The sequence below is a fragment of the Dama dama genome, chromosome 4 (assembly GCF_033118175.1).
Source record: "Dama dama isolate Ldn47 chromosome 4, ASM3311817v1, whole genome shotgun sequence".
Taxonomy (NCBI): Eukaryota; Metazoa; Chordata; class Mammalia; order Artiodactyla; family Cervidae; genus Dama; species Dama dama.
Genome location: NC_083684.1, coordinates 54,699,392 through 54,719,325, shown reverse-complemented (window position 1 = coordinate 54,719,325; position 19,934 = coordinate 54,699,392). Strand labels below are relative to the sequence as shown.

General features: G+C 53.2%; 1 protein-coding gene and 1 pseudogene across 1 annotated transcript; both read left to right on the top strand.

Moving 5' to 3' along the window:
- Nucleotides 1-2,123: 2,123 nt before the first annotated feature.
- On the top strand, nt 2,124-11,876 carry LOC133051137 (cytochrome P450 2F3). The gene is made up of 9 exons (XM_061135565.1): nt 2,124-2,294; nt 2,386-2,548; nt 4,998-5,147; nt 7,768-7,928; nt 8,211-8,387; nt 8,789-8,930; nt 9,693-9,880; nt 10,405-10,546; nt 11,695-11,876. Exons 1-9 carry the CDS (start codon nt 2,124-2,126, stop codon nt 11,874-11,876), a joined length of 1,476 nt encoding a protein of 491 aa, XP_060991548.1.
- Nucleotides 11,877-16,707: 4,831 nt separating this feature from the next.
- Nucleotides 16,708-19,875, top strand: LOC133055092 (cytochrome P450 2F2-like; annotated as a pseudogene).
- Nucleotides 19,876-19,934: the final 59 nt, after the last annotated feature.

Sequence of the window (19,934 nt, the reverse complement as noted above, 5' to 3'; positions counted from 1 at the left end):
GCCCTGCCCTTCTCCCAAATCTTCCTTGATCCTCAATCTGGCTTCAGTCCTGTTTACTGCATGCCACCTCTTGGAGGTGTGAGAGACAGAGAGACACTCAGACAGTCAGGAGGAGACAGCAACTGAGAAAGACTGCGGAGAGAGAGAAGCAGAGAGAAAAGAGAAAGGTCACAAAGAAAATCAGGGGGCAGAAGAGATGGTCAAAGACAGAAACACAGAGGAACAGAGACGGGGAGCGACGGAGACATAAAAAAGAGACAAGAAGATGCAGAGGCCAAAGCAGAGACACATACAGAATTTCAGAGACAAACTGCAGGAGACAGAGAAGGGTGAGAAGAGTTGTGAAAATGGGGCCCCAGAGAATGAGAAACCTTTCCCACCTCAGGACAGAGACCCCAACCTCATCCCTACCCCTTCATTGTGCCCAAGCCCTGCAACTCTAAACCAGACCCAGAACTGGATCCAGGATCCCCAGGGGCAACAAGAAAAAATAGAGACTTCACCCCCATTCCAGGACAGATGGCCAGCACTGGCCACAGTGAGAAGAGGTAGGATCAGCCCAGGGGAGGAGAAGGCAGGGCTCCCAAGGCACTCTTTCGAGGCCTCATTCCAGCTGGCTGTGAGGCCCGGCCCAGGCAAGTAACACAGGAAAGTGGGAGGGATTAAAAGCCACTGGATGAACAAGGGAAAAGGGTGGCAAGCAGGGGGTGGGCAGAGGTGATTTAAGAGCAGCCCCCACCCCTCAGTTCTGAGCTCCTGGGCACACATCTGGAGCAGCTGCTGCCAGCTGGACTGGTCCCTCCAGCACACACCTCAGCAGCTCAGCAGGTAGGGGGCTGGTCACAGAAGAGGGGGTGATTCTCAAGAGAGAGGGTCACTGGCTCCATCTCCCTGTCCTGAGACTGGCCAGGGTCTGCCTCGTCAGCCCGTCTGAGGGGTCTCCGAGTCTACCTCTCAGGGGGCTGTCTCTGGGACCCTGTTCTTGAATTTACCAAAGTGTTCTGAGCCAGGGCTTGGTCCTGCGCACTCTTTGTGACACTTCACCCAGCCAGGGGGCATCTCTATCTGAAATGTGACTCCTGGGTTCAGGACACCTTTCGGCCTGTTTCTGCTTCTGCGCTCCCGCTGTCTCCATCCGTCTTGGTCTCTCTGTCTCTGCCTGCCTCCGTCGCATGTTCCCTGCCTGTCTGTCTGTCTGTCTGTCCGTCTGTCCATCTGAGTGTCTCTCTGTCTCTGTGTATCTCTCTCTTCTGTCTCTGTCACTGTCTTCTCCACCGGCCTCGGGGTCTGCCTCTGCCTCTTCCCTCCATCTGCTTGTCACCCTCTTCCTCCTATCTGTCCGTGTCCATCTGTATGTCTCTCAGTCAGGACATAGCTCTGTCTCCCCACCTCTCTCGTCTCTTTCTTTAGCTCCGTGTCTTCTCTAGTTCTATCTCCCTCTCTAGTCTCTCTCTGTTTGCCTGTCTTTCTGTGATTTCTCTCTCTCCGGCTATTTCTCTGTCTTGATTTGTCTGTCTCAGTCCCTGTGTCTCTCTATCTCTCTATATCACTATATGAAAGATGATAGATGATAAGCGATAGATAGGCAGGCAGATAGTTAAGTAGACAGACATAGATAGAAAACAGACTGAAGATAGACAACAGATAGACAGATAATAGATCGTTGTTGTTGTGTCTGACTCCTGATAGACAGATACATAGATACATAGAAGGCAGACATCCACAGATATCCAGAGAGCTCACTCTGTTTTTTGTCTCCTCATTATCTCCACATGTAACTCTGCCTCTCTTAGTCTCTGTCTCTCGGTCTCTATCTTTCTTCTGTCCCTCTCCATCGGTCTTGATTTCTGTCTCTCTGTATTTTGACTCCCTCATGCCCTTTTTTCTCTCTCTCCCTCCCTTCCCCTCTCCTTCCATCTCTTCCCCCATCCCCTGGCCTTTCCCCAGTCTCTCCCTCTCTCTACTTCCTTTTTTCTCTCCATCTGCTCCCATTTCTGGGGTCTGGGGGAGGCAAGTTCCAGGAGGAGGTGAGGAGTGAAAGGATCCCACTCCCTCCCCAGCGCTGCCTTCTCCCACTTCCCCCCACCCAACTCCCAACCCAGGTGCCTGCAACTGCCTGCATCATGGACAGCGTAAGCACAGCCATCTTGTTCCTGATCCTGGCTCTCGTCTGTCTACTCCTGACCACCGGCTCAAAGGGCAAGGGCCGGCTGCCCCCAGGCCCCAGGGCCCTCCCATTCCTGGGAAACTTGCTGCAGCTTCGCTCCCAAGATATGCTGACGTCCCTCACCAAGGTCAAAGGACTGGGCTTGGGTGAAGGGAGGGATAAGGGAGAGGGGTCCCTGGCCCCAGAGCCCACTGTGACCTCCGTCTTCTTACCTGCAGCTGAGCAAGGAATTCGGCGCAGTGTACACAGTGTACCTGGGACCCAGACGGGTGGTGGTCCTCAGCGGGTACCAGGCCGTGAAGGAGGCGCTGGTGGACCAGGCAGAGGAGTTTGGCGGCCGTGGCGACTACCCTGTCTTTTTCAACTTCACCAAGGGCAATGGTAAGCCTGCTCCCCACCTCCTCCACTCCCAACCCATTCCACACTGAGGAAGGGAATAAGGGTAGAAGAATGTCCTCTCAATTTTGGTGACACTCAGGACTTCTGATCTCACTGATGACTCCAGGCAGAGTGGAGCCAAGTAGGGTGAAGTCTGTCCCACCTTCACCACCCCCAAATCCCACCACCACCTTTTTTTCTTCTTCTTCTTTCTCTGGCTGTGCCATGCGGCATGTGGGCTCTCAGTTCCCTAACCAAGGATGGAACTCATACTCCCTGCATTTGAAGCAGAGTCTTAACCACTGGACTTCCAGGGAAATCCCTCCCTTGGCCATCTTGAATTCTACTTCTATACCCATTCCCATCTCCATTCACCTCCAACCCTACTCTCATCACAATGCCTCTCTCTATCCTGACCACATCATCACACTTCCATCTCAGTCAAGCGGCTAAATTATCTGGCCCCAGTCTGCATTGTCCACCTCTCCTCTGTCCCCCCAACCCTGCTTCCAGGTTCCCCATTTCAATCTCAACTCCATCTCTCTCTCAACATTGACTATACCTCACTGCAGCCTCCATTCCCACTACAAACCTCTCTCAATCTCCATACTAACATCTAGTGTTAACCCATCCTGATCCTTCAGTCAAACTCAATCCCATTATCATTTTCCTCCCCAGCCCCATTTTCTATCTCAGTCACCTACTGATGTTCGCAGTCCTTAGGTCTCACTTTTGACCTATATCCCACTACTGTCACCAAAACCAATCCTACCACATATCGACCCAACCCCAAGCTCAATCTCAACCCCAGTCTACCAATCACTCTCATTCTACCCAGTTCCATCCCCACACTAATCTCAGACCCAACTTCTCATCTACCCCGTTATCTCCCCTCATCCCCATCCCAACTCACACCCAACTTTATCCCCACCCACCCAGCAACTCACATCACTCACTCCAAACCTCTCCTAGCTCAGTATCTTGTCCTCTGTAGGTCTGGAACTCACTTAGTCCTGTGGATTTTTTGTAACATAAATCTCTTACTCAAAGGAAGCCATGTGGCATGGCCCAATGTATGAGAAAGAAAGAACAAAAAGAAAAGGAAGGAAAGAGGAAAAGAGGGAGGGGGAGGGAGGTGGGAGGGAAAGAAGAAAGTTGCTCTAAATGAAAAGGGGGTCCTGGAGACCTGTATCCTGGACTATTCGTCTCCCCCTAAAGAATCACTAAGGCTCCCCCTTGCCCTTACACTAGATGGGTCCCAGCTGCCCCAGGATTTGAAGTTGGAAAGTTCTAGTTTAAAAAAAAGAGAGAAAGAAAGAACACCTATTGGATACTGAGTACACTTGCTGCCTTCATGTCTCCTAGCTTGATCTTATGACCTCACCTGTCCAGATGCAAGGAGGTAGAGAAATGCCCCCCGCTACTCTTACACAGAAAACATCTGGATATATATATATACATCATCTGTTACTAAAAATAGCCAGCATCTAATTATTCAGTACAGAGGGTAACAGCAGGGTTCTGCCGCCTAGCCTGCACCTTTGGGCACTCCCCTTTCCGACCCTCAGTCTATTATCATGAGAAGGCTGCTACGAGAGGTCGATGCACACAGTAAAAGGCAAAACACGATACTTTGTTCCTCTTTAGCATCCAGTTCTCTGAGGACTGGAGGACTAGAGGACTCAGAGATGAACACATGTGAGGCCGCATATCCTATTGCAGCTCCTAGCCCAGTCAAAGACACCGCACAGTCAGGTCTGGGATAGGGGAAGCCCGCAGAGCCGTGGGAGCCCAGAGGAAACACCTGAGCCAGCCAGGAAGGAAGCACCAGCCAAGGCTTCCTGGAGTAAGGGACCTTCGAGTAGTGATCTAAAAGATAGAAGTGACCACTCAGGAGCAGACAGCAAAGGAAGAGTATTCTGGAAGAATAACCAGCCTGCATAAAGAATCCCCAAGTCTAGGGAGAAAAAACAGGATCTGTCTCACTCCTAGATGATTTCCTAGTGTCTCAAGGTTTATTTTTCTGGCTTCTCTCCCTTATTTGTGCACTCATTAATCGATAAGCAATCACCAGCACCTTGTGGGTGGTGAACCCTGCACTGGAGAATGCTAGCAGCACAGTGATGGCCAAGACAGGCCCCATCCCGCCTTCACAGTTCACTGAAGGGGCACGTTCCTTGTCAGACAGTGACAGCTCAGAGTGGTCAGGTCTGTGATAGCAGAAGCAGAGACAGGGTAAGCAGGACTGTGGGGAGAAAAGCCCATGGCCCTGTGGAAGCTCAAAGGAGGTACCTGACCCAGCCCAGAGGGTCTGGAAGGACTTACTGGCAGAGCTGGGGGGAGATTCCAAACTCTGGGTCTTTCTCTTATCAGACATCGGGAAAGGGGATTCAGATGACAGCGGTCTTGGGAAAAGGTCATTGGTGGAGCTGGCCCCTTCCCTTCTACCCAGGCATTGCCTTCTCCAATGGAGACCGGTGGAAGGCCCTTAGAAAGTATTCTGTTCAAATTCTGCGCAACTTCGGCATGGGTAAGAGAACCATTGAGGAGCGGATCCTGGAAGAAGGCCACTTCCTGCTGGAGGAGCTTCGGAAAACTCAAGGTCCGGTTTGCCACATGCAACCCATACCCCTCATTCATCTCCAGCCTACTTTGGGGGTCAGGGCAGCCCCATACCATACATGGGTGTGAACTCAGAACTCCTGGAGGCTTCTCACTTGACCAGTGATGAGAGGCGCCCCCTGGAGGTGGATCAGTTTGTGACGCTGTGTTTCCTTGAGGTAAGGTGACAGTGGGCGTCCCAGGTGGCGCTAGTGGTAAAGAACCTGCCTACCAGTGCAGATGTCAGAGAAGCGGTTTCAATCCCTGGGTTGAGAAGATCCCCTGGAGAAGATCCCCTGGCCACCCACTCCAGTATTCTTGCCTGGAGAATCCCATGGACAGAGGAGCCTGGCAAGCTATGGTCCATAGGGTCGTAGAATTGGACACAACTGAAGCAACTTAGCATGCATGCATAGGGTGGCAGAATATGTCCTGGTCCCTTTGTTGTGCTGTCTCTGTGTGGTATTTTGAGCGCTGCTCCTGTCATTGTGGAGGGCAATATGCTGCTGCTGCTGCTCTTGAAAACTCACCATGTGTGGGGGCCTGTGCTAAGCACATTTTCAGTCATAAGCCCCTTAAGCCTTGGAACAATCCATTTTGCAGATGAGAAGACTGAGGCACAGAGAGATTGAGCAACCAGCTTGAAATGATAAAGCTAGAAAGTAGAAGAACCAAGATTTAAACATAAGTCTTAGATACCAAAGTCCTCATGCCAAACATTAATACCCATTTATCCAGAGCTTACAGGATTCCGGGTACTATGGTAAACTCTTTGCATGTGTTGACAAGTTGCACCCTCCCAGAAAACCTAGGGAGTTACTACAAGAGATAAAGCTGAGGCCTAGACAGGTTAGTCACATGCCTGGGAAGTGCCCAAGATGGGATATAAACCCAGGTCAAAGCTGTCAACCATGAAAAAGAAGTTAATCAACATTTAAGGTGATGCTTACTTACCATATGCCAGCACTGTTCCAAAACTCTGTGTATATCACCTCCTTGAAAAATCACCCAGGGACGTCCCTGGTGGGCCAGTGGTTCAGGCTCCACACCTCCACTTCAAGGGGTGCAGTTTCCACCCCTCGTTCAGGAACTAAGACCTGGCATGCTGCACAGCATGGCCAAAGTAAATTTAAAAATTTCAGTTCTCCTTTAAAAAAGAGAAATCACCCAAACCTCAGAAGTAAGTACTATCATAAACCCCATTTTACAGGAGAAGAAATTGAAGCAGAGAAAGGTAAATGGCCCTCTACCCTGATCTCCAAATCTTGCTGACTCTGGGGGGAGAACTGGCAGGTAATAGCTCAGGGATTAAATGATGTGATGTAAGTAAAAGAATAATAACTGCCTGAATTATTTTCCTGTTGCTGCTGCAACAAACTACCACAAATTTAGTGACTTAAAACAAGACAAATTTATTCTCCTCCAGTTCTGGGGGTCCAAAGTTTAAACTGGGTCAGCAGAGTTGACTTCTGGAGGTTCTAGAGAACAATCCAATTCCTCACCTTTTTTAGCCTCTAGAGGCTGCCTGCATTCTTCAGCTTGTAGCCCCTTCCTTCATCTTCAAAGCCGGCAGCATAGCATCCACCAATGTCTCTTCCTCTCTCTCTCCCTCTTTCCACCACCACATCACTTTTTGGGGGATTGGGGGTTGGCCACACTGTGCAGCTTGATCTTAGTTCCCCAACCAGGAATTGACAGTAGAAGCACAAAGAACCAACCACTGGACCACCAGGGAATTCCCATCACATCACCTTTTCTACTCACATCCTTTGCTTCCTTATAAGGACCCAGGTGATTAAACCCACCTAGATAATCCAGAATAATCTCCCATCCCAAGATCTCTAATTTAATTACATATGCACAGGCTTTTGGAATTGGGACATGGACATCTTGGTGGGGGGGCGGGTAGCATGGCGGGGGGCATTACTCAGCCTACCATACCACCCTTCTTTGGTTCATGATGGCATGACGGCCCTTGGCTAAGCATTTCCCAGCCAAACATGTACTGACTATTTATAAGAGCCCCATGAGGAGAAGACTATCATCAAGCCCATTTTACAGATGGGGAAACTGAGGCTCAGAGAAGGGAATTTGGTTCCCCTAGGTCACATGTAGACTAAGAGGCCAAGCCAAAATCCAGACTATGTCTAGTTAACTCCAGATTCAGTTTTCCGGGCTGTGCTGTTGTGTGACGGCCAGTGTGGGGATGCGCTGTATTGGTAGTACTTTCTGTGACCTGCTGGGTCATCAGATCATTGGGTGTGAGGTGTTGCGTTGCTGTGTGCCGTTGCTGAGTGAGGCTGTAGTGTTGTCAAGCACTGGGTGTAAAGTTGTACTGTGTGTATGCTGTGTATTGCGTCACCAAGAATACCCCGTGCAGCTGTTTAGGATTGCCGTCAATGTGCTGTAGGGGAACGTGCGTTCTGTGCTGTCTGCTGTGTAGCCAGATGCTTTGTGGGTGCTGTTGTGCCCTGTTAGGTGGCCAGGAGCGGGCGTTCAGTGCTGTGAGTCACACTGACATGCTTGGGTTGGATGTCGTGCGGTTGCTGCCTGGGGCCTGGTGTGTCGTATACTGTGTCTCCGGAGCCGTGCCCCTTGACCCACTCGCCCTTCACCTTCAGGCAAGCCCTTCGACCCCACGTTTGTGGTGAGCCGCTCCGTGTCCAACATTATCTGCTCTGTGATCTTCGGCTCCCGTTTCAACTACGACGACGACCGTCTGCTCACCATTATCCACCTCATTAATGAAAACTTCCAAATCATGAGCAGCCCCTGGGGAGAGGTCAGGAGACCGAATTCCACGGGCGACAGGGTTGGGGGGGGTCCAGCCAGTTCAGGGCTATCGGGGAAGCAGTGGGTAGGGAAGCAACTGCTATTGGCCCCGCCCTCTCCGTCTGACCCCGCCCCCGAGGTATGCGGCCCCGCCCACTCCGCAGGGGCTCTGCTGACACACAGGCCCCGCCCCACCCTACACACACACACACACACACACACACACACTCTTTCACCTTATCTTCTCATCTGCCTGCTCCTCCCAATCCCTCCGACTCTGCTCCATCCTTAGATGTACAATATCTTTCCGAACCTCCTGGACTGGGTGCCCGGGCCACACCGACGCCTTTTTAAGAATTACGGACGCATGAAGGACCTCATCGCCCGCAGCGTCCGTGAACACCAGGCTTCCCTTGACCCAAACTCTCCCCGGGACTTCATTGATTGCTTCCTTACCAAGATGGCACAGGTAAGTAAGCCCTACCTGGAAGTCCCATCTCTGATCTGACCTTCCATCCTGCTTCGAACCAACAAGGATCTCGAGATGAGCGCGTTTGGGTGTGAACTCCCCACATCCAGGAAGTGAAGTTGGATCATCTGGCTCTTCTGGGGCCACTCAGGGCCTCCGCCAATTAACAGGCTCATTAAAAAGTCCTTCAAGGTTTATTTTATCGGCCGCATGGCTGAGATTTTCCCTTCCCTGCCCTCCGCGCTCCTCAGATCCCCCAAGGAAAGGAAATTGAACAGAGGAGGCGCTGAACTGGCACCCAGTAGCAGCCGTGCAGGTCTGCGAGGAGCGGGTCGCAGGGTCTCGGCGCACAAAGATCTCCCTTCGCCTTGGCTCACATCTCCGGCCCTTAACCCCTGCAGGAAAAGCAGGACCCGCTGAGCCACTTCATCATGGATACTCTGCTGATGACCACACACAATCTGCTCTTCGGCGGCACCGAGACCGTGGGTACCACGCTGCGCCATGCCTTCCTCCTGCTCATGAAGTATCCAAAAGTGCAAGGTGCGAGCGCCGGGAGCCCCGCCCACGGACCTTGAGCGCCCGCCCAGTGTGCCTGGTAGCGAGAGCCCCCAGCTCACTCCTGGGTCCCACAGCCAAACGCGCAAGCCCACCGGAGGCTGACCCCACTCACGTGGCTCCCCCGATCCGCATACTTCTGTCCGGACGGAGACCCCGTCCGCAAGGTCTTGCTTTGGGACCCATCTCTGACCCTGCACACACAACTCGCACAGACGCCCAGAGCCCCGGCCTGCCCAAGAACCCCTCCCCTCCCAGCGCACGGCCTGCGACCCCGCCTTCCCAAACCCCGCTTCTGGGTCTTCCCCTGAACCTTCCTGGCCGCCTGGACGCTGTGCGGAGACCTACTGGGTCTTTGCCGCCCGCGCCACCCCTGATTTCTCAGCTGTCCTGCACACCCCGCTCACTCCATCCATCCTCCGGCGGCCCCAGTCCTCGAAGCCCCGCCGGCAATCCCATGTGGGACCTGGACTCCAAGCAGCCCCGTACCCCGTCCGCACAACCTCGCCCCTGAAAGCCCAGGCGGGAACGAAACTTTCGCCCTCACTGCATCTCTGAACCCAACCCTCCCTCTGAACCTCCGTCTAACCTTCACATTCACCCTTGCAGCGGCCCCCGACCCCCGACCCCCGACCTCGACTGGAAAGCAGTGGCTGGATTGCTTCCACACGCATGCACACACCTCTTCTCGGCAGAGCCGAGTCTGCTGATCCCCTCAACAACCGCTCTCCCCTCCTCCCACCCCAGTCCGCGTCCAGGAGGAAATCGACCGCGTGGTGGGACGCGAGCGGCTGCCGACAGTGGAGGACCGAGCGGCGATGCCTTACACAGAGGCGGTGATCCACGAAGTGCAGCGCTTCGCAGACGTCATCCCCATGAGCTTGCCGCACCGTGTCACTCGGGACACGAACTTTCGAGGCTTCACGATACCCAGGGTGAGGTGGACACTTGGCAAACCATACCTAAAACCTTAGGAAGAGGCATCCCACACTCTTGATACGGGCATCCAGGGTTCTAGCAAGGAAGACCCAGGCCCTAGCAACAGACATCTGAGGCCCTTAAATCCAGAACCTCAGCCCCTTCCCAAGACTTCATCCTATACCACACTAGACTGGACCCTGTCCTGAACACCAGGCCCCTTCCCTGTGACCCCTAGTACTCCTCTCTGAAATCCCCAAGGTCTGAGACTTCATTCTGGGGACCTCCTGTACCTAAACACTGTTCTGGAAGACCTTACTCCCTCCCCAGGAACCCCAGATTTGTTTCTACAAGGAGGGTATCCCACATCCCTACCTCAGACCCCAAAAGAATGGTTTTCAGCACCCATCACTGGGAACCCTAGACACCCACACCCATTTCCTGGACTACTGATAGAGACCCAGGCTCTGTAGAGTGAAAATCCTCTACTGGGAACCAGCCCTTCTAACCAGCCACTGATTCTGCCTCCCCACCCATGCAGGGCACGGATGTCATCACCCTCCTTAATACAGTCCACAATGACCCCAGCCAATTTCTGAAGCCCAAGGAATTCAACCCTGAACATTTTCTGGATGCCAATATGTCCTTCAAGAAGAGTCCCGCCTTCATGCCTTTCTCAGCCGGTGAGAGTGGTGGGGGGCAACGGTCAGTCTTTCTGGCCCAATATTCCACCTACATTCCCCAAGCCTAATTCAACTCTCCAGACCCTTTTACTTCTCCATCCCACCCGATCCTCAGCTTTAGATGCACAGACATCCTTTCTCCTTCCCAAGTCTTCCCCTACAGGCTGACAGTAACTGAAAGCCTTATGGAGGGAGGCAGGGAGACAGGATTGTCATCTAACTTGGACATGGTCATTATCAGTCTCTCCACTGGGTGGTGCAGTTGAAGTGGTTCTGGTTTTTCTTGGCTTTGGTTTTTAAACGGCTGAAAAAAAAAATCTTTCCTGCTTAACTCAGTGTTCGAAAAGGGAGTAGGGTGCATAATAATAGGTAACCTACATTGCCTACTGTGCACCAGCGTTACCTCTGAGAACTGTAAGAGTGATGGCTAAGAGATGCACTTTGCTGCCAGACCCCAGCTTTGTTATATTCTAGCCACTTGGCCTTGGATTTGCTCCTTCCCTTCTCTGTGCTTCGGGTTTTACATCTATAAAATGGCGATCATAAAAAGGCCCACCTCTGGGAATTGTTATAAGGACAAAATTAATTGATAGTAGGGCGTAAATCAGCGAGGGCACACACATACTAAAACTGACATAGCACTATATTCTGTTTCACCTCCATTTACCTTTCACAAAAACCTGAAAAAAAGTGAAAACGTTAGTTGCTCAGTGGTTTCCAGGCTCCTCTGTCCGTGGAATTCTCCAGGCAATAATACTGGGGTGGGTAGCCATTCCCTTCTCCAAAGTATCTTCCTGACCCAGGGATCCAACCCAGGTCTCCTGCATTGCAGGCAGATTCTTCACAGTCTGAGCCACCAGGCAAGTCCCTCATAGCAACCTAATGAAGCACTATTATCCTCCCGATTTACCTACCCAGAAACTCTGGCTTGCCCAAAATCACAGAACTAGTAATGGTAGTCAGGATTCGAATCCCTGCAAGGCTGCACTTGTAGGAGGTCCACGATATACTTAAACTGTCTGTCCCGGACCTTTAGGTGGATGGGTCTGTGAGTCCCCAGTCATTATTCTCATGCTTTCCTCTGAAAGTGGAGGAGGGCTTCACCCTCACTTTGTCTCATCGCTCCTCCCCGTCCCTTCTCCCTGCAGGACGCCGGCTGTGCCTGGGCGAGGCGCTGGCGCGCATGGAGCTCTTCCTCTACTTCACCGCCATCCTGCAGAGCTTCTCGCTGCAGCCGCTGGGGGCGCCCGAGGACATCGATCTGACCCCGCTCAGCACCGGTCTCGGCAATCTGCCCCGGCCTTACCAGCTCTGCGTGCGCGCGCGCTGACGCCGCATCCCTTCCAGATTCGTCTGTGAGCGATGGGGCCTGCCTGGAGAGGTGCTTCAATCCATCGTCTCGTTCCCCTGAGCCCCTTCCCTCTCGCTGTCACACTCGCTTCCCATCACCTTGCGCCAGTGCATGCCCTTCCCCAACATTCCTGTCTTTACCCTCTGCGCCCCCGAAGCAGAAAAAGCCATGGGGAAGGGAAAGCACATGCCTTGTTTAATCCACAGAATTCGTTCTACTGGACACCCTTTGGTGGAGGAGGCTTTTTGTATCAGTTTCTATTAAATTATCTTTAGAATAGATTCAAACCTACCTTGGCTGAATTAAAGGAGGACAGTCCTCTAAGATGGACAGAAGGAAGGTCTGGCTGCAGAGAAGGGAGACACCTGGTTTGGATGCATTCAACCCTCACTCTTAGGGAGGTTTAAAAAAAAAAAAAATGGGAGAAAGTGTTTCCTGGAGACAGACTGGGAGGTAAAGGCTGGGAGGCCTGAGTGAAGATAGAGGTAAAGAAACCAAGGCCAAGAAAAAGACAGCAGCCCAGAGAGGTATGGACTAGGTCTGCCAGAGATGCAGAGTGGTGTACAAAGATGGAGATGTAAGCAGAGAACGTGAGAGATACAGAGAAATAAACAGACATGGAGACTGGGAAATCACAAGTACTACTACTTACCTAGTGCTTCCTATTCACACACTGGTCCAAATGCCTCATTTAACTCTTCCTATGGGGCAAAGCCAGGTGGTGCTGGTGGTAAAGAACCTGCCTGCTAATACAGGAGACATAAGAGAGGCGGCTTCCATCCCTGAGTGGGGAAGATCCTTTGGAGGCAGGCATGGCAACCCACTCCAGTATTGTTGCCTGGAGAATCCCATGGACAGAGGAGCCTGGCAGGCTATAGTCCATAGGGTCGCAAAGAGTTGGACATGACTGAAACGATTTAGCACACATACACATGACGCAAAGCAACTTTGTTATACATTGTTTTAAATAAGGTAGGCTTTTATTTATTTTTTGCGGCACTGGGTCTTCCTTGCTGCACACAGGCTTTCTCTAGTTGCAGTGAACGGGGGGAGGGGCTAGTCTAGTTGCCGTGCACAGATTCCTCATTGCAGTGGCTTCTCTTGTTGTGGAGCATGGGCTCTAGGGTGTGCAGACTTCGGCAGTTACGACACAAGGGCTTATTTGCCCCTCGGTATGTGGGATCTTCTCAGACTAGGGATCAAACTCATGTTCTGCATTGGCAGGCAGATTCTTAACCACTGGACCACTGGGGAAGTGCTATTATATATTTTTACAGCAAAACTTGAGGTTGCTCAGAGAGGTGAAGTGACTTGCCCAAGATCACACAGTCAGAAACGAGCAGAGCCGGGTGTAGAAAGCAGATCTTCTGGCTCCCACCCTGCTCTTCAAAATCTTATGAGTCAGAGACACAGAGGAAAGTAGAGAGATACAAGAACTGAGACCTGGGGAGGTAAAGAGAATAGAAGATACAAAGAAAGAAACAAAACAATGACCAGGGAAAGCGGAAAGACAGGGAAATACAGGGCAATGAATGGGGAAGTGAAGCACTGGAAGACTGAAACTCTCCCTCATTTCTTATCCCTCTCACTGGATTATCTCTTTGTCTTGCAGTTCCTCCCTTTGGGGTGGGGATAGCAGTCCCAGGCATGGGGCCTCCCAACCTGGGACTGGATTTAACAAGCTGACAATCCTGCTGACAGTAGCTTTTCTCAAAGAGCAGGCATCTCAAGCTTCACTGAGCTGGAGGCAGAAAGAATGAAGCTGGCCCCCCAGCCAGGGGCAGAGGTGACGTGGGAGGCCCTTCCCTGAGTGGGGTTTCCCCAAGGTCATTCAGAAGTTGGGACATGCTTTGCTGAGTATGGGGCCAGCTAGAGGGAGGCTTACAGGCGGTCCCCACATGGGGCAGCGGCTCCCTAATCCCCGTGCTGTTCCCACCCCAAGCTGAGTCTGCCCCAAGGCCCAGGCAGGGATGCAGAGGTGGAGGGGGAAAAGGAGATTCACAGGTCCTGAGAAAGAAAGATGGAGAGACAGCAAAGAGAAACACATGGTGAAGAAAAAGAGACAGAAAGAGACAGACAGGAAGAGACAGAAAGATACATAGAGTGAGATCCTGAAAAGCAAAGACTGGGAGTGAGAGACAGAGGAGGAGCAAGAGAGGAATTGAGAAAAGGGGAGAGACAGAGATGTCCAAAGAGATGGAAGACAAGGAGATGCTAAAGCCAAGATGGAAATTAAGAGAGGCACAGAGCTGAAGAAAGACAGCAATCTGAGAGGACGAAAAGAGAACTGGAGATAAACCTCAAGAGATGAAATAGAGACAAGGCAGGAAGAGAGACATTTACAAGGATTCAGCCAAAAACAGACCGAGAGAAACAGAGTCTGAATTAGAGAGAAAAAAAAAGACACAGAAATAGGGATGAAACAAAGCCATGCCTTCATTCAACGAACATTTACTGGGTGCCCACCGTGTGCTGGGCACTTTAGGTGCTGGGGATACAGAAGAGAACAATACTAAATTCCTGCTCTTGAAAAGAGCTTGAAAGGAACTTTCCTGGAGGTCCAGTGGTTAAGACTTGATCTTCCAAGGCAAAGGGTGTGGGTTTGATTCCTGGTCACGGAGCTAAGATCCCACATATCTTGTGGCCAAAAAACCAAAACATGAAACAGAAGCGGACTTCCCTGGTGGACCAGCAGTTAAGAATTCACCTGCCAGCACCAGGGACATGGGTTTGATCCCTGGTCCGTGAAGATCCCACATGCCGCAGAGCAACTAAGCCATGCATCACAACTACTGAGCCCGCGCTCTAGATTCCGCACACAGCAACAAGAGAAACCACGGCAACTACACAGTAGCCTCTGTTTGCCATAACAAGAGAAAACCTGAAGACCCAACACAGCAAAAAAAAAAAAAAAATTAAGTTTTAAAAAAAAAAAACCACCCAGAAGCAATAGTGTAACAAATCCAGTAAAAACTTCTTAAAAATAGCCCAAGAAAGAGGATCCATCTGAGCACCTGGGAGGGAAGTTGGAGGGTGAAGTCCGGGAGGGCACACTTGCTGCAACCCTGCTATCTGAAGGGTCAGTGCCTCTAAGCAGAGCCCTGCCCCTAAACCTCTGCCATTCACCAGACAGAGAAAGGCTGACAGGTAGGGAGACACGCTACACAAACAGGCAGGGAGATGGGGAAGCAGAGACAGAGGGAGATTAAGGTAAAGATAAACTGAAAGAGGCTCAGGGAGAGAAAAAGACGGATACTGAAAAGAGCATGCCAGAGAGAAAATTTGTTTTCAGACACAAACAGAGGCAGACCCTGAAAGTAAAACAGAGAGAAATGGGAAGACAGAGAAAGAGACGAATAGAGAAACAGAGGGACTGAGAGTGAGACACCTCCAAAGGCAAGCCCAGTCCTGGACTCTGCACAGTCCCCCCATCATCACCCTGGGTCTGGGCCCTGTGACAGGCACTGGCGGAAGCCTGGGTCCAGCAGGGCAGGGTGGGCGGGAGGGTGGGCCGCATTCTTGAGCAGTCTGTTCCAAGTACAGACTCAGCCACATCCCCCACCCCTGGCCCATCCAGGTCTGGGTCTGCCCCACCCCACCCCACCCCAGCCCACACTCCCAGGGCCAGCCGGAGGGAGGGCACGTTTATCTGCCATCATGGCCTGGCCTCAGGTGGGGGTGCCCACTGAGGGGCCTGGGGAACTGGAGACCAGGGGTGTAGCAGCAAGGGTGTAGGACATTTGGGGCATCTGGGAGCCAGGACATTGGGAACAGAGATGGAGGAGTTCAGGACAGGGCCTAAGTATGGAGATTCAGGGCAGTCAACTGTGGGAAGGTACCCAGGAGTCATAGGATAGGCACGGAAGTGCCAGGCTGAATGGCACTAGGGGGCTCCTAGTGAGCATCTGGGACAGGTACAGCATACAAGGCTCCAAGAGCAATGGGTGTGGAATTGACAAGGGCTCGGGTATGAGTCCCTAGGTAACAGGCATGGAGCACAGGAGTGCCAGGCTAATGCACACATCACTAGGGGTGTTTTATGAAGTGTATTGAGGAATCAGGGTGTATTCAGGAATCAGAAGTACAAGGTACAGGGCTTCCCTGGTAATCCAGTGATTAAGAATCTGACTACCAATGCAGAGGACACAGGTTCGATCCCTAGTGCAGGAAGATCCCACATGCCACAGGGCAACTAAGCCTTTGAGCTGCAACTACTAGAGCCTGGGCACCCTAGGGACTGTGCTCTGTAGCAAGAGACGCCACTGCAATGAGAAGCCCGCGCACCGCGACTAGAGTAGCCTCTGCTTGCCACAGCTAGAGCAAGTCCACTTGTAGCGACAAAAACCCAGTGCAGCCAATGAATTTTTTTTAAAGTGTAAGGTCCAGCATTCATGGGCCCAGAGGTGTCCAGGGGATTTAGGAATGCACAACTATAGGACAAGTAAGATGGACCCAAAGGTGCTATGGAGGGTGTACCTGTTGATTTGGTGTGCTGACATGAAAATGCTAGTGCATTAAGACTACCAAATAAGACAGCCTGAGGCAGGTGCACACATGCGTCGCACGCGCATGCGCGCGCGCGCGCGCGCGCACACACACACACACACACACACACACACGAAAGGCCAGGAGAAGCCAAGCACACCAATGACAGGGAAAGAACTGAGTGCAGACTTTGGGTTGACAAATTACAGAAAGAGAGGCTGGCAGGTGCCCACTCCTCCCACACTGTCTCCACCCTTGCTCCACCCAAGACCCCAGGGAAATAAAATAGAAGAAATGAGGCGCTGCGGGCATCCAGGATCAGGGCATGATGATCTCTGGCATTATAGCGCTGTCATTGGTGGTCCTGCTACTGGCACTAGCCAGGCGGGGCTGGGGTGCACGCAGCACTCAGAGGCAGGGAGCCCTACCTCCCCGGCCCACTCCACCCCCGCTGCTGGGGAACTTGCTGCAGTTAAGTCTGGACGCCTGGACCGTGCACTCATGGAGGTAGCCTGGAGGGGGGCGGGTCAGAATTCTGGATTTCTGGAAGTGGGGCTGGGGGCTGGAATTCTTAGCTCCCTGAATGAAGACAGAGCTGAGGGCTTAGACCCAGCGAGTCCTGAGAGAGGTTGAGGGGCCTAGAGTCCTGCTTCCTGGGGAAGGAGACGGGGTGGGAAGTTAGATCTGGAGGGAAAATGGGAAGTGGGCCTGAGCTCCAGGTTCAGGGGGGAGTCTCGCTGCCACACGCCAACCCCCACTCCCGGGTCCTGAGGGAGGGGGAGCCTACGGCCGGCCACCGTCTGGTCCCAGGGGAAGGGGAGTAGAGAGGTCTGTTCTGGCTCAAGGCGGTGGGGGGAGGGGGGCGGGTACTGAGGGCCCAGACACCTAGTTCTGAGGGGGCAGGGGGCTGGGGACCTGAACGTCTAGATTTTGAGGGAAGGCGGAGGGGCTGGACTCCTGGATCCGAAGGAGAAGGGAGCTGGGGGTCGGGCTCTGGGGTCTCGGCGGCGGAGGGGTCAGGAGCCCAGACTGGGGCCCGCTGACCACCGGCTCCGTGTAGCTCTCTGGCCGCTGGGGTCCGGTGTTCACGGTGTGGCTGGGCCCGCGCCCTGCAGTGGTGCTGTGCGGCTACGCAGCGCTGCGGGACGCACTGGTGCTGCAAGCGGATGCCTTCTCCGGCCGCGGGGCCATGGCAGTTTTCGAACGCTTCTCACGCGGAAACGGTGAGGCCCCGGGGCGGGGGGGGGGCGGAAGTGCGGACCCAGAATATCCAGTCGGCGAAAAAAACCCCGGATCTGAGAAATGGGGCGGGGCCTCCTAGAGTCAAGGGTAATGAGGAGAGGTTGGGGCGGAGCTACACTGTAGGGGTCGAATGGGAGTAGGGGGGCTGGTTCCTCGTGCAGCCCCTAGAAGAGCCCAAGAGTCAAAGCCAAACAGAGCAAGCACTGGTCAGGGGTCAGGACGGGCAGAGGCAGGGTCAATGTGTGGATAGGGCCGAGAAGGCTGGGGTGGCGTCCAAAAGATCTGGAAAAGAAGCAGAGCGAAGAGTTTCGAGAAAGTCGGCTCCAACGCGGGATGCTTCTGGGATGGGGCGTGGCCAATTTATCACCTCTCACCTTCTCTTTCCAACACCCCCCGCCCCAACACCTCCCCCAAGGCATAGCGTTTTCTAATGGGCCGCGCTGGCCGATGCTGCGCAATTTTGCACTTGGAGCACTTAAAGAGTTTGGCTTGGGTATCCAGACCATTGAAGAGCGTGTCCTGGAAGAGGCGGCTTGTCTGCTTGGTGAAATTTCAAGCCACTGGAGGTACGGCCTGGAAAAAGAGAGGGACCATTTGTGGGCGTGGACTCTGGTCAAGAAAGGGCCGAGCGAAGGCGTTTGGGTGGAACGAAGCCAGTAACCCAAGAGCTGGGTGGGATCTGAACCACCCAGAGTATGACCTCGTCATGTTCCCACCTCTAGGAGCCCCGTTCGAACCCCGGCGGCCACTGGATAATGCTGTATCTAATGTTATCTGCTCCATGGTCTTTGGGAACCGCTATGGCAATGAGGACATGGAGTTCCTGAGGCTCCTGGACCTTTTCAATGACAACTTTCGCATCATGAGCTCCAGGTGGGGTGAGGGCCGTGTGCCCAGTCTGTGCCAAACCCAAGTGCATGGATCATTAGAATGGGGCAGTCTTAGAATGTTGGAAGTTTCGCAACTTAAAACATCGAAGTCCTGGTCCAGTCCCCCCACAGGGAATTAATGGTCTTGTTCAAGGTCCAATTGATTTCCTGTCCCCCCCAGATGTACATTTTCCCCTCCCTCCTGGACTGGCTCCCAGGCCCACACCACTGAATCTTCGAAACTTCGCAGAGCTTCGGGTTTCCATCCCTCTGCAAATCCAGCTGCACCAGCAGACGCAGCAGCCTGGGAAGCCCCGCGATTTCATCGATAGCTTCCTAGATCAAATAGATAAGGTACAGGGCCCTGCTGCCCTAAACCCTAGCCCTGCTGCCCACCAGCAGGCACCTGGCACGCAGCAGCACCTATCTTCTGTACCCATAGGAACAGAAGAACCTGGAGAGCCATTTCGAGGCAGAGACGTTGGTGATGATGACACATAGTCTCTTCTTTGGCGGTACAGAGACCACAAGCACCACCCTGAGCTATGGACTCCTCATTCTGCTCAAATACCCAGAGGTAGTAGGTCTGCAAGCTGGAGAGCTGGGGATGAGGGGGCTGGGGTTTGGGGTCAGCTGGAGGCTGAGGTATGCATAGTTCACACCTCTGGTGGCCCCAGCCAAAGTGCAGGCTGAGCTGGATGACGTCGTTGGCCGAAAGCGCGCCTCAACCCTGGACAGAGAGCGCCTGCCCTACACCAACGCTGTGCTGCACGAGATCCAGCACTTCATCAGCATGGTGGCCTTTGGGCTCCCTCGTGCTCTCACCTTCGTGGCTACTTCCTGCCCAAGGTGCCCATTGAGTCTGGGGATCCTGCACGGGGCCGGGGAGGGCCTATCAGGGGGTCTGAGCCTTCACTGCTGATGGACAAAGGATTCCTTGCGTTGGCTTCTAACTGGGGTCTTTTTTTGGAGTAACCTTGGCACATCTCCCCAGGGCACCTTTGTGATTCCTCTGCTTGTGTCTGCACACCGGGACCCCACCCAATTCAAGGACCCAGAATGCTTCAACCCCACCAACTTCCTGAATGACCAGGGCGACTTCCAGAGCAACAACGCCTTCATGCCCTTTGCCCTAGGTCTGGGCTGGGCAGGGAGGGGACCAGTCAGGACGTGCTCTGGCATGCATCGGTTTCTCACTCCACACCCGTGTCCCCAGGAAAGCAGACGTGCCTGGGTGCAGGCCTGGCCCCAACCTCACCTCCATTCTACTGTGGTTCTGCCTGCTCCCTGTGGGGAGCCGCTCCGACACAGACCTCGCCCCGCAGTGCCCTGGGCTGAGCGATGTGCCCCCAGCCTTCCAGCTCCGCCTCGTGGCCTGCTGAAGTCAGATTCAGCTCAGCTCACTGGCTCTCAGACTTCCTTACCCTCTTCGGTCCATAAA